We start from the raw sequence: 16,000 nt of genomic DNA, 5'->3' as shown, positions 1-16,000 counted from the left end.
TGCCCTTTTTAACTCGAGTTGTGACGACTGCTGGCTCTGAACGCAGCACGTGAGCCACATGTTGCCCTTTTCCCTCAAAAAGCACCCCGAAGGGGAAGCCGCGAGACTTCTGCAGGAATCCTATTGACAAAAAGTGTCGTCTTCAAGATGTTTTGATATGCTTTTTTAAGGAATTGTCAAGGGGAAAGGAGGATCCATCAGTGAGCTACAATACAAGGCCTTCTTTACAATATTAAATGGGCACCTTGAAAGAGAATGATGAATTGTTGTATTCTTTGAGCGACATGAATAATTCTCTAAACAGATAACCAAAAAAAGGCTTGATAAGGACTTGAAATGCAGCGGGATGCTTCCCCTTGTGGGCTTTCTTCTCATTCGTGTGACATCCGTGTGCACTCCGGCAGAATATTAAATCATTCTGATTGTCGGATAACTTCAAAAGCAGCATTCAGTCTTTCCCAAGGTTCTACCTCCTGGGTTTTGGTTCTCCGCTCGCACATGCAAGAATGGGTACCTGCCTGTTTCATTGTGAGCAGAAAACGCTTCAAAAGGAATTTCTCAACGTGGTCATCTGAGAAGTCCCTCGCCTGCTATTTATGGTGACTTCAGAGAAACTTCCTGGAGATACAAGACGCTATTTGCGTGCTTCATTCCCCCCTTGGGACGCGAGCTGCCGCGAATCTCAGTGGCCTCTTATAAACCAAGTCTCATCAGTATGCTCCGTCAAGAGCCACGTCTTTGAAAAAATACACATTAAAGTTCAGACCTATTTACCGCTGCTAATTCTCTTTTATGTCTGCACTGCACACATCTTCCTCGGGAGTCTTTGAAATGGAAATCGTAGCTGTTTGAATGAAAAGCCGCGAGCAGAAGAAGTAAAGGTGACTTGTCAGTGGAAGGAAAACACCGTCCTTGATGAGGAGTGACAGCAGAGCAGTTTGAAGACCTGACGGTGAACAAAGATGTAGATTCACACTGGTGTGGAATCAGTGGACCAACACTCGTCCATCGTGCTCGCTGCAGAAACACAAACTGATTTACTTTCATGTCAATTCAGGCTTTTATATCTCCCTATGAGGAGGAATGAGCTCAGTGTCTTGTTCAAGGGTATACTATAGAAGTTAAACATAAAACCTATACGTGCTTAGCATCAACATCACTGATTTAACACCACACTGCCTGTTTTTACATGCACAATTTATTAATGCAACCAGTCCATTCATATTCATGTTCCCAGTTGAGCACTGATGATTTGTCATCAGGTAGACATGTTGTAAAACTGCTTCTGCACAGGTTGCTTTAATTTCTCATATTAGACAAGTACATGCAATGTTGCACATCAATGATCGTGACTGCTTTATTAAACCACTATTGGATTTACAGCATCACTGTGATGAAGTATCTTGATTAGTCAGGTATTCAGTTCGCTGGATTAGACAAATACGAGACATGAATTACTCAAGTTAAAGTCATCACAGACACCAAATAGCTCTGTGATCATAGATTTATATAATTCATCGGATTGCATTTATAACATAAAGTCTAAACTAGCTATCTATATATTCAACTTTTAGTTGTGAAAAAATACTACAAATGCCTTTTCTGTCTGAATAAAGTAGAAATCTTTAGTTTAAAAGTATTTTGTGCATGCTACATCCCACTACTAGTCGTTCCTACAGTCAAACAACTACAAAAAGTGACACAAAACGACTACCAAGTGACCACAAACAGGCACTAAAACCACGAAGAGATGCATAACAACTACTAAGAGACACAAAACAACAACAAAAGGAGGGTAAACAACTATAAAGTTTGTTTCTTACTCCTATGTAGGAAAGGTGGTGGTGTCTTTTGTTTGTGCCCGGGGGTCCATAATCCGCCCATACCTGGAGTGAATGCCCCTTCGAATCAGTGCATGCTGATACAAGGCTATAGGTCTACATTTTTAGATTATTCATTTGCATGTAAAACAACTGCAGAAGCTATTCCCATGTTACCAAATTGTTTATGTACTACAACAAACAAGTGAGCTCCCTCAGAGAAGCTTTTTATCACTGCAGAGGTGCAGCGCTGCCTGCTGCAAGCTCTCCCTGTCCTGATTATCACGAGTGTGCACATGCAAGCAGAATACATGAGTGTAGCGGCCGTTTCTGCATATTGAACTTTGCCCAGCAGTATCAAAGCTCCCTGCAGGAAGCTTGCACCGTTTGCATCTGCGCTCAGAGTCGGTGATTTATGGAGCCACGAAAGCACTGATGCTGTAGAGCTTCAGTCCCTGTGGACTTTGACTTGACACTGTGCCTGCGCTACATCGGGCTGTGCTGATACTGTAAAATCATCAGTGCATCAAATTGCTATCTCTACTCAAATATCCACCATAAATCACACGAGAAGCCACACCAAGTCATGTAAAATAGATTAAAAGACAAGCGACAGGCGCCTCGGATATCTCGAGGTTTTCACTTGTTCCTCTGCCAGCGCTTCAGCATCTTCCCATGATAAGCCAGAGCCAGCACCGCCCTCATCTCCCTCCCCTTTCGCTGTGTGCTGTCATTAATCCATGTGAAGAATTTTGCCGGTCCGTCCCTTCCAAAATAAATCATTCCTGTTTGTATTTTTCATCGTCCCAGCTGCAGGGAATTAAACAGAAACCTCTGGCAGGGACAGAAAGCAAACCAGCGTGCAACCTGTCCAATCTATGGTGTATGAAAGTTTTATAGAGAGCAGAGAAATAAAAAACTCCAAGAAGGAAAATAACATCTGCAAAACAAAGGCAGGAAAGCTCATCCTCTTGCATCAATTAAAGTAGCAGGAGCCAAGCAGATCAATAATGCATCACGGCCCTCCTCGTCCTATGGGGGTGATGCTTAGCAATTTGCAAAATACACACTCCATCCGTATATTTAAGACGGTAAGATATGAGGAGCCTTCCGTTACATAAAGAAAACATGAACCGATAAAAAAAGCTGCTGGCTTGTTAGTTAGTGGGAACGCTGAGCATGCAGAATCATTAAGAAGCTCCCGCTGATGTTGATAAAATGCTGAATAAATGTGTGTGCACGGCGTCGGGGTGTTGTTCAGGGAGAGCAACAGTAACATAGGGAGCTGATTTTATTTGTAACACAAAAGGTTTGTCAACATCTCCTAAATGCCTCCAGTCTGCAACAGGCTGAATGTAAAAATAAATCAGGTGGCTGTAGTTGCTGGCTTTGAGTATATTTGGTGTCTAAATGGTGTTTAACTACTTTATAAATTGTATCATAAATGGTGTATTATAGCGTATTTTCATTAGATTTACAGTCCCAGTTGTAGTAAAGAGTAGTAGAATACATTAGTTGCATCATTATCTATGGGATCTTTGTTGTAATGATGATATTGCCTTTGAAATTAAGATGTTACACTAGGCGAGGATAAAACTTTTTTTTTTTATTTTATTTTTTTTACAGGTTTATTATGTTGGTACATTGAATCTATAACAAAGTAAATACCATATTTTGTTATCTCTCCATACTAATCACCCGACTGGCAATAGTGATTTTTATGTTCAGACCAGTCCAAACAAAAAACTGAAGCACAGAGTTGGCTTTGCAGGTTAAAACATCTCAACCTTGTTTTATTTAAACAATTATATTTCAACATAAAGAAGGTCCTAACTACATGGAATGCAATTATATAAAAGCTGTTTAAACAATTATTATTAACTGTTCACTTTTAAACCAATTTAGTCCACGTGTTCTTACCTGCAATTTACCAAATCAATGCTTGTGGGGGATAATTACATCAGCAAATAATTACTATAATTGAACAAATAAATCAATATAACCACAACATGATGCATAACCATAAAATAACAAAGGCTAAGATGCATGTTAAACAGTATGTCTAACACACCTGGAAGTAAAGTTTGAGTTTGCATTAACATCTGTACGGTTTCGGTCTTTGAAAAGATACTTTTTTATGTCTAAATTAAAATATCTCAGCTCCATTTAAGTCAACTGCATTACAACTACCCTGATGCAAAACATGTATTACTTGAAGCTATTAACCTGCAGTGCCAATGACGACGTTTACATGCACACTAATATTCAGAATATGACAATATTGTGAATTTGATAGGGGTCATGTAAACAGCATATTCTGTTTGGATATTCTGAATATTATGAATGGAGCATTTGCAGATAAACACATGTGGTATATGCTGATATTATTCGGGTTTTAGGAGCATTCTTTGGACATGTATACAGCACATTCACAATATGCGTCTCAATTGAGGTTTTCACTGCACGGCCTCTTGCCAGTTTACGGCCAGCTCTGTGCACAAACCAACTAGCCGACAGTTTGCAGAGATGCATGGTCAAAAGAAAAGAAGGATAAACACACATACTTTTAAACATTATGAAACCTTGGATAGCAACAGGTTTTTAGATATGCGCAAATATCACAACGCCGACCTTTTCAAGAAGGTGGTTGAAGGAATGAAAGAAGGGAGGCTGTGTTCGCCACCGGTTGTGTTAATCGGAGTATGCAGGCTGCATGTAAACAATAATATTAGTGGAATATTAATTTTCATTAGCCATGTAAACAGCTTAGTAGGAATATCAGTGTCTCTATTGTCGGAATAAGGTAAAAAAACGTATTGTTTTCTAAGAAGCCAGGCAACTGAACAGTTGTCCTTACATTCCCTCAAACCTCCCACTATCATAAAAGCTCTTTCTGATATAAAATAATAGACTAAACCGTTTACATAAGCTGAGTAAGGATTAATCTTGAGCCTCTACATAGCTGATAAGAGGTCCGATCTTATCTAACTTGACATTAAGCCCTAACTTGAACGGAGACTTGTTGTTTCTTCTAGTAAATGAAAAGTTGTGCTATCTATCTTGCTGTAGAGATTCTGAGCATTATTAATGTATTGCTAACTGACCCTCATCTTCCTTCCTCAGCTGACGAACGGAGAGCTGCAGTTCAGGTACAGCTGTGGAAACACCTCCCCTGGTTCCTTAGTGATCAGATCTGATCCGGTGTCAGACGGCAGGTGGCACAGCGTCCTGCTGGAGGTCAACGCCAGCGCCCTGAGACTGACCCTGGACCAGCAGCATCCCGCCTTCGCCACCCTGACCGAGCCGTGCCGGATGATGAGCTCCCACGGTGCATTGCTTTTCGCTTCTTTGACTCAGGACTCTGCTCCGGTGGTCCACCAGCATCCACATAATTTCACCGGCTGTTTGGAGGCCCTGGAGCTCAATGGGGAGCCAATCAGAGTGGGCGACACGGCGGAGTGGGCCGGGCCGGGGAGCAGGAGGGTGTTTGGGGTGTACCAGTGCTGCAGCAGGGCCGGAGCCTGCGACAACAACCCCTGTCAGAACACAGGGGTCTGCGAGGAGGCCGCCAGCGGAGGTGAGTGCACTGATGATGTCATTTAAATCAAACTTAAAGGGCAGGTTCATTATTTGGGGTGTTTATATCATTCTGTAGCTTCCCAGTGGTTTGCTTATGTATTCAAATCCGAACATTCAAAACGTGTGTTCACAAAATAGCCTGTTTCCACTGGTTTCCACACTCTTTTTTACTATTTAATCCACTAGGTGCAACAACAACTTTGCTCCGTGTTGCAAATGCAGCACATACAGGAAGTTCCTGTTGTTACAGACGACCCCTCCTCCCCAAGGTTTCGCCTCAACCCGTGTCTCGCGCTCACATTCGCCGCAGCTAGTGGCCGGAGTCCCCTACAGGTCCAGATATTTAGCATGCATATCACGGTCGAGGAGCAGAAAAACAGGTCTAAAGTCGTGCAGTGTGAACTAGCTATAATGGGGATTGGGGCCCAAAACTCTCAGCTAGACCCCTGCAAACCAGTCATGTCAGGTTCTTATTACTACACCAGAAAGAAGTAGAACGTATTTCAGTATCTTGGCATAAAATATTCTTAAAGGTTGTTCAAAATGCAGTTCAACCCTCTCAGTCAGGGACAAACCCTGAAAGATTAGTCTGGCATGAAACCCTTATCAGACCCTCGGCCCTTTATGTGACTGCTCGCTTATTGACGTTTTAGGTTATCACTAATTGGCCGAATGCATCAATTCTTTTCAAAACACAAAAGATAAAGAATTGGGGTCGTCGAGGCTTGCTACGTCTTTTTTTATTTTTTGCATTGTGTATCACAAAAGAGGATGTCTGGCTGCATATTCTTTATTTAGAATAGCAGCTGATAAGGACACCTGCAATTTTACAGCTAGAAGATCAGGAGCTTTAAAATGATATTATTCTCATGAGTCTGTGTGAGACTGCGGCGCCGAGTGCAGTCAATATGTTCTTCTATTTCTATGACGGTGGATATGAAACCAGACGCAAAGCTGCAGAAGATATAGATCTCTGTGCTTTGGAGGAACAGTGTAAACAAACAAACCCCAATCCTCTTATCAAAACCTGCCGCCTGGTCTTATTTCTTTACCTGGGTTTACCTGTTAGGTCACTGAACTGCATAATTTCTTATTTTCCTTCAGTACAATAAGAAAATGGACACAGGATAGAAGGTTAGAGTCAGGTATTACTTCTCTCAGGACCTTATTCATCATCACGTCAAATCGCACAAATTCTAGTTCGATGCCGAACAACAAATAAATATTATTTCCCAAAAGATCCTTCCAGGTCAAGGAAATGTGATCAGACAGGCGGCAAAAACAATGGAGGCTGCGGAGGTTTCTTTATTTTTACTGCAGAATATAAAGTTGTCCCCCTACTGTTTTACTGAAGCATCAACTTTGTTTGTTTCCTGAGATAGTGAAACAAAGTAAAAGGAAGTAGCCGGGCAGATGGAGATACCAAAGTTTAACTTGTTTTCTTCTTATCATTATACAAGTTTAGGCCTTTTTAGGTCAAAAAACATAATGTCAGGTAAACAAAGAAACATTTCCTTAATGCGACAAATACATCTTGTCAGCTTGGGGATGAGTAATTTTGAAACTAAAACATTTCTGTAGTTTACTTGAACTTTAAAACTTGCAAGAAAAAAATCCACCCATGGTACTGAAAAGCCGTGGAGTTCACTTGGTGCCTTCTCACATCTTTTGAGAGTGTGTGTACTTTTTTTTTTTATTAGGGCTGTCAAAGTTAATGCGATAATAAGGCGTTAACGCAAAGTCGTTTTGACACCAATACTTTCTTAAACGCATTAATGCAACTTACAATTTTTAGGTTGTGGTGGGCTCAGTTTTAAAGCTAGAGTGAAGATACTGGCATCATATGAAACTAGACAAATTAAGGAATCCACTGATTCCAACTTGCGCTACATTTTGGCAAGGAAAAACTGTCATGGCCATTTTCAAAGAGGTCCCTTGACCTCTGACCTCAAGATATGCGAATAAAAATGGGTTCTATGGTACGCATGAGTCTCCCCTTTACAGACATGCCCACTTTATGATAATCACATGCAGTTCGGGGCAAGTCATAGTCAAGTCAGCACACTGACACACTGACAGCTGTTGTTGCCTGTTGGGCTTGAGTTTGCCATGTTATGATTTGAGCAGATCTTTTTATTCTAAATCCAGTACCTGTGAGGGTTTCTGGACAATATTTGTCATTGTTTTGTGTTGTTAATTGATTTTTAATAGTAAATATATATATATATATATACACACACATTTGCATAAAGCAGCATATTTCCCCACTCCCATGTTGATAAGAGTATTAAATATTTGACAAATCTCCCTTTAAGCTACAATTTGAACAGATAACAAAAATATGCAATTAATTTGCAATTAATTAACTATGGACAATCATGCCATTAATCATGATTAAATATTTTAACTGATTGACACCCCAAGTTTTTATATTTCTGTCAACTTTTACTCCTCTAAATTTCCTAAATAAAATAAAATGTGTACTTTTACTCTGATACATTTCCCCTAAACCTCTTCGTTACTTCGTTACTATTGCAAGCAAGCATGTTTGGTGAATCAGTGGTCTTAGCTTGTAAGTTACATTATTCATGTGATGGTTAAAGTGCAAACGAAGAGCTCTCAAAGCCATCGTTAAGTTTCGATTTGCAGGGTGGTTTCAATGCAGAATGGTGGATGTAGAAACAAGTTTTTACTCTTTGATTCTGGGCGACTGACAAAACATGATGTTGACTATTGTTTTGTGAAACCATTTCAAACAAAAGACTGGTTTATAGCTGCTGGATGGGATGTCACGTTATCTAAGTTCTCCACAGAAAGAAGAAACACAACAACACGTTTTCCCTTTTAAATATCAAAGAAACTCCGTTGTTCTCCGGCTGGATCAGGTTGACCTTTGCTTTGATTATTTACTGCCTGTAGGGGAAACCTGATGATCAGTCGCTCTTGTCTCAGACGTCTGGATGTGTTTCATTTACTCTGCAGAGCCGCGCTGCAGGTGTGCAGGACTCTTCCACGGCGCCCGCTGCGAGCTGGCCGACAACCCGTGCGCCTCCCAACCATGTGCCCACGGCAGGGTGTGCGTGCCCAAGGCTCAAGGTTACATGTGCAACTGCTCGCTGGACAACACTGACGCATGGTAAACACACATATTTTATTTATTTACTTGCATGCAGTGGTTTCTCTAATGGTGAACATGTGAGCTGTGTGATCCTTCAAGAGCTGATGATGCTGTAAATATTTCATTAGCCTGGTTTTACTGGAGAGTTTTAGTGTCCAATATTCATTAAAATGCTGTTTTAGAAACTTTTACAGAAGATTATAATTATGAGGTGACTTGTAAGTGCTTTTTGGCAGCGCTCAGAGCCCAAACACACAAATACTGTTTGAGCTGTTCGACATATTTTTAGTCAGAAGTTTCTGGAGAGTACAATGGGATCATAACTGATGGCAGCAGGTGTAAACTGGATTTTCTAGATTAATCAAATAATCAAAACAAAAGATTAATCAGTGGAGAAGATAATTACCTGCAGCTGTAACTCTCCCAAATGTATTGTGGTCAAACAGACCACGTACACCCACAAAGTCTTAATTGGATACACGGAGGTATTATCATGAATCCAACAAGGCCAACTAAATACAAACACCAGCGCAACCCTCATTATATGCGGCAGCACATGCACTGAAGTACATGCTTGCATATCGCAAAACCGTGCATGGCTTTGAATTTGCATGTTTATAAGATTGGACTCTTTTAACTATAACACACACAAACACACATCATCAGGCTACAGCCGGCTAGTTGTATTCCACTCACGCCACCAACAGCTGACAAAGAGAACAGTCACGTTCAAACGAAATCAGAGCAGCATTTGTATATTCCTCCTTTCATTAAGGCCGCCTTTGGGATTGCATGGCTCCTCGCGGGTATGTTGCAGTTAGGGTTTTGATTAACTCGGCGTATGAAAGATGACCGTAGGTGGATCCTAATTGCAGGAAATGGGAGTTCGCTGTGTGACTTGTAGAACACACAGATAGGTGTTTTATAATGCTGTGGCGGTCTGATAATTATCTTTACGTGTGCGTCACATTGTAATCAGTGTTTGCAATGGACGGCAGCACATAGGAGGGAAATGTATTTACAATGTGTGTTTTGATTGAATACCATCCACACGAAGCAATTCCTCAAAACTGAGTCCAATACAAAGACAAATAGAGGACTTGACAACTCAGTTCATCAAAAAACCTTATCTATTTCCAAAACCCAAAATATTGGATTTTGCTCTGTAACTACTGGAATATACTTCCAGTGCTGTAAGCGAGGGAATTCAACACCTGGGAAATGAGTGGGTAAAGCTGAACACCAGGCAGTTTTATGTAAAACAGAATGATAGGTTTTTGTCAGTATCGCAGCAGCGGCACTCAGCAATCAGAGCCGTGCCAGTCGGTCCTCTGGGTTGTTTTCCATGGCTGGATCTGGAAGATGGAGGGCTACAGAGAAGCTCTCAGCATCATCAGTAAAATATAACCTTAACTCCCAGGCCAAGGTGGACGGACGCCATTGGGCTGCTCTCCACTGTAGCGCTCTTGTTCTCACTCCATGTTCACAGACACAGAAGTTTGGTCACAAACACCAACTGGTTAGAGAGATACTGCTTGATTTTTGGACACAATCTGGACAATGTTGCTTCTGTTATTTTTAACTTTTAATTCTGAATCATGTTTTGATTTCAGCTGATTGCAACTTGATTTCTGTGTAGCCTAAGAAAAATATCCACTACATTCAGTCCATTTAAAACTTTTTAAATTGAACAAAATAATCTTAACTCAAGTCCCATTCTTGTGAACGTGATATCTCAGGAATGCGTTAAGTGAATTTCTTCAAATTTGGCACAAATGTCCACCTGAACTCGAGGATGAACGGATTCTATTTTGGTGGTAAAAGGTCACTGTGACCTCACAAAAAACATTTTTGGCTATAAGTCAAGAATTCATATGCTAATTATGACAATTTCACACACGTCTAACAGGATAAAATGATGACAAACAACAACAATAAACAATAACATGAACACTACAAAAGTACAGCATATAAAAATAACAATCATTCCTCTAATCTCTAATCTCCTTTTACTCCTGCAGGTGTCACAACCAGGTAGAAGTCTGTTCGCCTAATCCGTGTCCTGGAGGATTTGATTGTAAAGTCACTGGTGGCTCCATCTTCTGCGACCCGCTGCCTCAGGTCAGTCACAACTACAAATAATCATTTTATTCACTGTCTTTTTGTCAGTGAAGGTATCGCAGTTTTGGAGGTAACTGTTGGGGGCAAATTACATTTAACCCCCATAGGTACCTTAAAGTAACACTTTCAATTACTCACCGTGTGTTCTCTTGAATTCTTGAAGAAAACTTTGTTTTTCTCGCATGCCTCCACGGCGTAAAGAGAATCTGAAAACGGCCAAAAACAGAGTAAATCTAATTAAAGTAAATGGTGTCCAGGTTTAACAACAGCAAAACTATATCAAACATCTGTTTACAGACTCTCACACAACTCGAAGACTTCCTCCACTACCGTCTTGTGCACGAACTCGCAGTGCACATGCGCAAGCATGAGACGTAGTTGCGGAAGTGTTTTACATATTAAGGTTTTAGTGAAGATGCATGTGTTGGGAAGTAGTGAGCATACGACTGAATAAATGAGACTTGGATTATACTGCACAAATTGTCTTTGTAAAGAGTTTGTAAACGGATGTTTTGATAGCGGCCTCCATTTACTTCACTTCATCAAGGATATATTCTGTTTTTGGATTCTTCGTTCACTGTGGAGGCATGCAATCAGTAATTCAGTAATTAATATACAAATGGTCATTTTGTGGGTGAGGTATTCCTTTAAATTATACTCAATCCATCAATTGTCCTCCCTATCCATCAGGTATCTCCAATGATTGGCTACATGGAAATCCTGGAGATCAGCGCCAGCGTGCTTGGATTACTCTTCTTGGTTGGCCTCTTCGTTTGCATCAGGAAACGTTACATTCAGCAGAAGAAGAAAAAGCCCGTCTGTGTCCAGGACTCCAACGGGTAAGAGCTAATGCTTGTGTCTAAAATGAAGTCCTCAACATCCATAATTTCAATTAGTCCAGTCCAGACACAAAGTGTTAAACAACTATTTCCCAGCAGCACAAATAGTAAAAATTGTCTTACTGCTATTCTGCTTTTCTGGACCGTGTATTGTTATAAAGCCTTTGTGCATCCAATGGAAATCCAAGTGGGACGTAGCCGACCAATTCCATCAGAAGCAGAATTTCTTAAATTATGCAACTGTGAAGTTGTACAGGGAGGTCAGAAGAAACACTCCCTCTTGGAAAGTCGCTTTACTTGCAACACTGCAGGATAAAAATTGATCTCCTCCTCAATTTTTTAAACTTGATTTTCTTTCCATTCTCCTCCAACATCCCAAACATGTAGTTAAAGCTGGATTAATCGATTGTTGGCCACTAGAGGGCAAAGGATGTACAAAACCAACAGACAGGAACATAGCCCTGGAATACTTTATTAGTGTTAACAAACAACTGTGTATGTAGCAACACCATCATCCATTTCTGTCCAACACAACAACCTGTAATTACCCTACAAAGATAAACATTTACCTAAAACTAAAATGTTCCACTCCCACAGCTACTTCCCGTCCAGTCTGGCCAAGAGCCTCAAAGTCGAGAACCAAGAAGGCCACCCGATAGAGATGAGCTCACTGGTCGGTCCCACCAACGACCTCAACCACACGCCGTTCAGGTCGCTTCGCCCACGCAGCCAGATCATTTCGTCAGAAGGCAGGCTTCCTTATCCAAAGATGCAGGGGCCGGTGGTGTGCAGCGTTGCTCCGAACCTCCCGGCCAGGCCGCCGTCCAGCTCCGACAACGACTCCATCAGGAAGAACCACTGGGACATGGACTATGAAGGTGAGTGTTTATTTACATGTGTTTTTATGATTTTAGGATGATGAGCATTGTGATTTGGACTAGTGCACACTTTTTTTTTTAGCTGTAAAATGTCCCATTCAGTACACATCATGGACACAATTCTTAATAACAAAAAAATTTGAGAATCGTCCTCCCTTCTTTTTGCGTTATTTCATATATGAGCACCAAATTTTTTAAACTTTCAAAATCATAAATATCTTTTATAGATATTATTTCACTATTTTACAGGAAATACTGCATACAATGGCTAGTTCACACTACACAACTTTACACAATCTGTACTGTCACATTTATGTATTTAATTTAGGGCATCTTTGTTAGAAGCAAAGTTAATGTTAAATATTCTAACTGCAACATTCATTGCAGAATCACTTGGGAAAATGTCAACTGCATTAATGGAAAAAAATAAATAAATACATTAATGAACCGTAAACTAAATCACCGCCATCCTGTGTTACGCTGCCATGCAGTAATATAAAAGGTCAGAACAGGATTCAATCATCCAAGGTCAACGTAAACAACCGTCTAATTGTCATGCAAAGTGGTGCATCATGGGAGAAACACCGGACTGCCTGGAGAGTCTTCCGTAAACACACAACGCTGATTAAACTCTGGAAGATGAAACATTCATATAGACGAGGCCGATCAGACGCGATAACATCAGGAAATAATATGAGTCCTCTGTTTCATCTCAGCATGCTTTTATTTTCCACTTTCTCTTTCTGCGATTGATTCTCTCTCCCCTTTTTTTCCTATACATCTTTATTCTATACTCATCATTCTATAATGTGTAATACCCTCCCTTATTGACAGTCCTCTTTTGCTCTCCTCTCCTGTCTCCCTCTCTAAATAACCATTTCCTGTTTCTCCTTTTGTTTTCTCTCCCTCCCATCCTTTTTTATTTATTACTCTCACCCTCCATCTCTTCTCTTCTTTTCTTTTTTTTTTCTCATGCAAGAACCCCTCGTATGAAAATATTTGTTAAAGGTGCTAAATTTGATATCTAGAGCATTAATATAGGAGCAAACAACTACTTACTATGTAAAGATATACAGACACACATGCTTTTAGTACATGTGAGCTTGCCCCACTGGATAGCTCACAGACACTGCGCTCATACGGCGGTTACAGCTGAAAATGCCATCATCGTGAACACGTAGCACCCACACTCCGGTTCCCTCTCAGGTTAACACTGTCATCTCTGTCAGCACTTTCGTGGTTGTTTGCACTGTTAGCGCCGTTAGTTGCGAGCCATAAGCCCGCCATCGAGAGGCATTAGAAATGCTACCAATCCCGTATTTAGCACCTTTAAGTGAAATTTGCTTACCAATTGAAATTGTTCCCTCAGTGTGTAACGCTCATGCATTTCAGCTCTTCTGCATCGAGAACGATGGATTTGAGGGTGCAAAAAACACGGCACAAAAATGTTTAGTCTCTCATCTTATAATTAATCTCCACCTTATATGTGTGAGGTTCACACATTCTCACCGCAGGTTCCTCTTTTATAAATACAGGTGTTTGGATGGGAAATGGCTTCTTTTTACTCTCATTTTGGAGCATGAAAAACGGAGAGGAAAAGGTAGATTTCTATTGCAATTTGAGGCCAATTTTGCTAATTACCCAATCTGTTGAACACACACCTGTGAACAGTTGGCATTAATTACTGTAAAGCGAGAAATGTGTGACAAGTTTGTGCAATTAGGAAGGTTTGCTGAGTCTGACATGGAACGCCTGCACAAAAGAACGCATAGAAAAAAATATTTTTTTAAATCTAATATGAAAATGTTCTTGCATGAGGCCGATTGTCTCCCTATATCCTGTTCCACATGCCCCGTCTTTTTCTTCTTTTCTCTCGTTCTCGTCATTTCTGTCACCTTTTCCCTTGGTCTCCACCTTTTCTCTCTTCATGTAACAAATCAATATGCTGTGCTGCTATGTTCTGGAGACAGATGTAGAAAGGCAGATCAGGCGTTCGTCATGCCATCGCTCCCCAGGCAACACCAGCCTGGCAGGTCATTCATCTGCTTGACCTTATCACGGAGTATAAAGGACATTTTCCTATAGTGGTTATCCGGCTCGTTGTTGAAGGCGACGCCGGCTGAATCCTACATCTTGCTTTTGGTTCGCTCTGTGACCCTGGTATTAAATCAAAAGAGTTAATGGTTCATCTTGACCATACCTGACATGTTCTCTGATGCCCAAAATTGGTTGAAAATTCTGACATAAAGACAGTATCTCGGTATAAAAACATTGCAGGCTAGATAGAAAGAAGACTCACAGTAATATAGAGCCTTTGCCTTCTATCACCATCACTATTATTGAATTGGTGATGAATCATCCAACCACAGAGCCCCATCAATCTGTCAGCCATTATGAAGCAATTTATCAGAGAGAGATGCTGCAGAGAGAAAGAGGAAAGCAAAATGAGTACATGTGAGCACAAATGAAAGATTTGTTTTTTTTTCTAAAGAAGAATACATTTTCTAAAGTATTACTTTTTCAGCCCTGTCTCCTAAAAAATACGCTCCGAGGGAAAAGTATTTTGTCGTGGATTACGTTTGTAATGATAATCCACGGAAGTCCGCGTAGTTCAGATCTGAAAGTCACAAAATAACACAAACTAACTAACCGATCGATGCAGCGGTAAACAAGCAACTCCCGTATTCTGAGAAGAAAAAATTACTTTTGTGAATGGAGTCTGGTCTGGTTTTGAAGACCGCGATATAACGGCTTCAGTCCCCTGTCAGAAAGGGCTTTCTGATGGCAAGGTGAAGTGGTGAAAATATTCTTAATATAACGTACGTTTAAACTGAAATCCATTTTTTAGGTGGCTAAAATAAGTTTTTTTGCTGTTCCTGCTGTACTCAATTCACAAAACAGTAATTTTACCTCACAGAACACAGGAGTAAACATACAACCCCACTTAAAAAAAATCCAAACCAACCCTTTCCAAACTAAGCGCAGCTAACGTTGACTCAGCTAGTGTTAATGATTCCATTATTCATAACCTTATTGATTAGCTTACTTTGGTAACCTACGTCACTGCTTTCTGCTAACGGCTCAGTGGGCTTTTCCATTTGAAATAAACGGAACAAAACATAGATTGACCCACCCTTTAATAACGTAACAAACATAGTTATTTTTAGCCAAACCATGATGTTTTTTTATTAAAACTAACCAACTGTGTTGCCTAAACCTAAGAAAGTAGTTTTGTTTCCATTCACGAGGTTGACCACGTGTTTAAAACTGTGACCATAATCTGGGAGAAAATATGTTTTCCCTTAAAACTCAATTGAGAATTCAGTTTAGTTGTATGGGAATGTAATTCTGTAAAGACATTTTCAAGCTTTTTTTCATTCTACTTGAATTGTTAGAAAAGATGTACCTGGATTTTGACCTGTCAGAACCTTAAGTGTTGATTACTTAAAACTCCTCTGTTTAGCCAAGTATGTGCAGGAGGATAAATACTGTCAAATATTTAATTCATTCCCTAAATTAGTTTTTTGATAAAGCTGAAGGGGGCAGCCACAGCGATCTGTAGTTAAAACATGTAGAAAGTTACGTCGTTAAAATCAAATGCAGCTCTCAAATCAGATTTTTTTCTATGCCCTGAGTCAGCCCCTT

At 40.4% G+C, this 16,000-nt stretch overlaps 1 protein-coding gene across 1 annotated transcript in view; it reads left to right on the top strand.

Annotated features, from left to right (window-relative positions):
• The window catches only part of fat2 (FAT atypical cadherin 2), a 115,726-nt gene that overhangs the window by 92,460 nt on the left and 7,266 nt on the right, over positions 1-16,000 (top strand). Inside the window, exons 24-28 of the mRNA XM_074649000.1 lie at positions 4,944-5,397; positions 8,382-8,535; positions 10,539-10,638; positions 11,329-11,477; positions 12,075-12,355. Coding sequence (XP_074505101.1) covers positions 4,944-5,397; positions 8,382-8,535; positions 10,539-10,638; positions 11,329-11,477; positions 12,075-12,355 — 1,138 coding nt within the window. The remainder of the gene's footprint in view (positions 1-4,943; positions 5,398-8,381; positions 8,536-10,538; positions 10,639-11,328; positions 11,478-12,074; positions 12,356-16,000) is intronic.

Source organism: Sebastes fasciatus, chromosome 10, assembly GCF_043250625.1.
Source record: "Sebastes fasciatus isolate fSebFas1 chromosome 10, fSebFas1.pri, whole genome shotgun sequence".
Taxonomy (NCBI): Eukaryota; Metazoa; Chordata; class Actinopteri; order Perciformes; family Sebastidae; genus Sebastes; species Sebastes fasciatus.
Note: the sequence above shows the minus strand (reverse complement) of the source record. Positions and strands in the feature narration are given on the sequence as shown.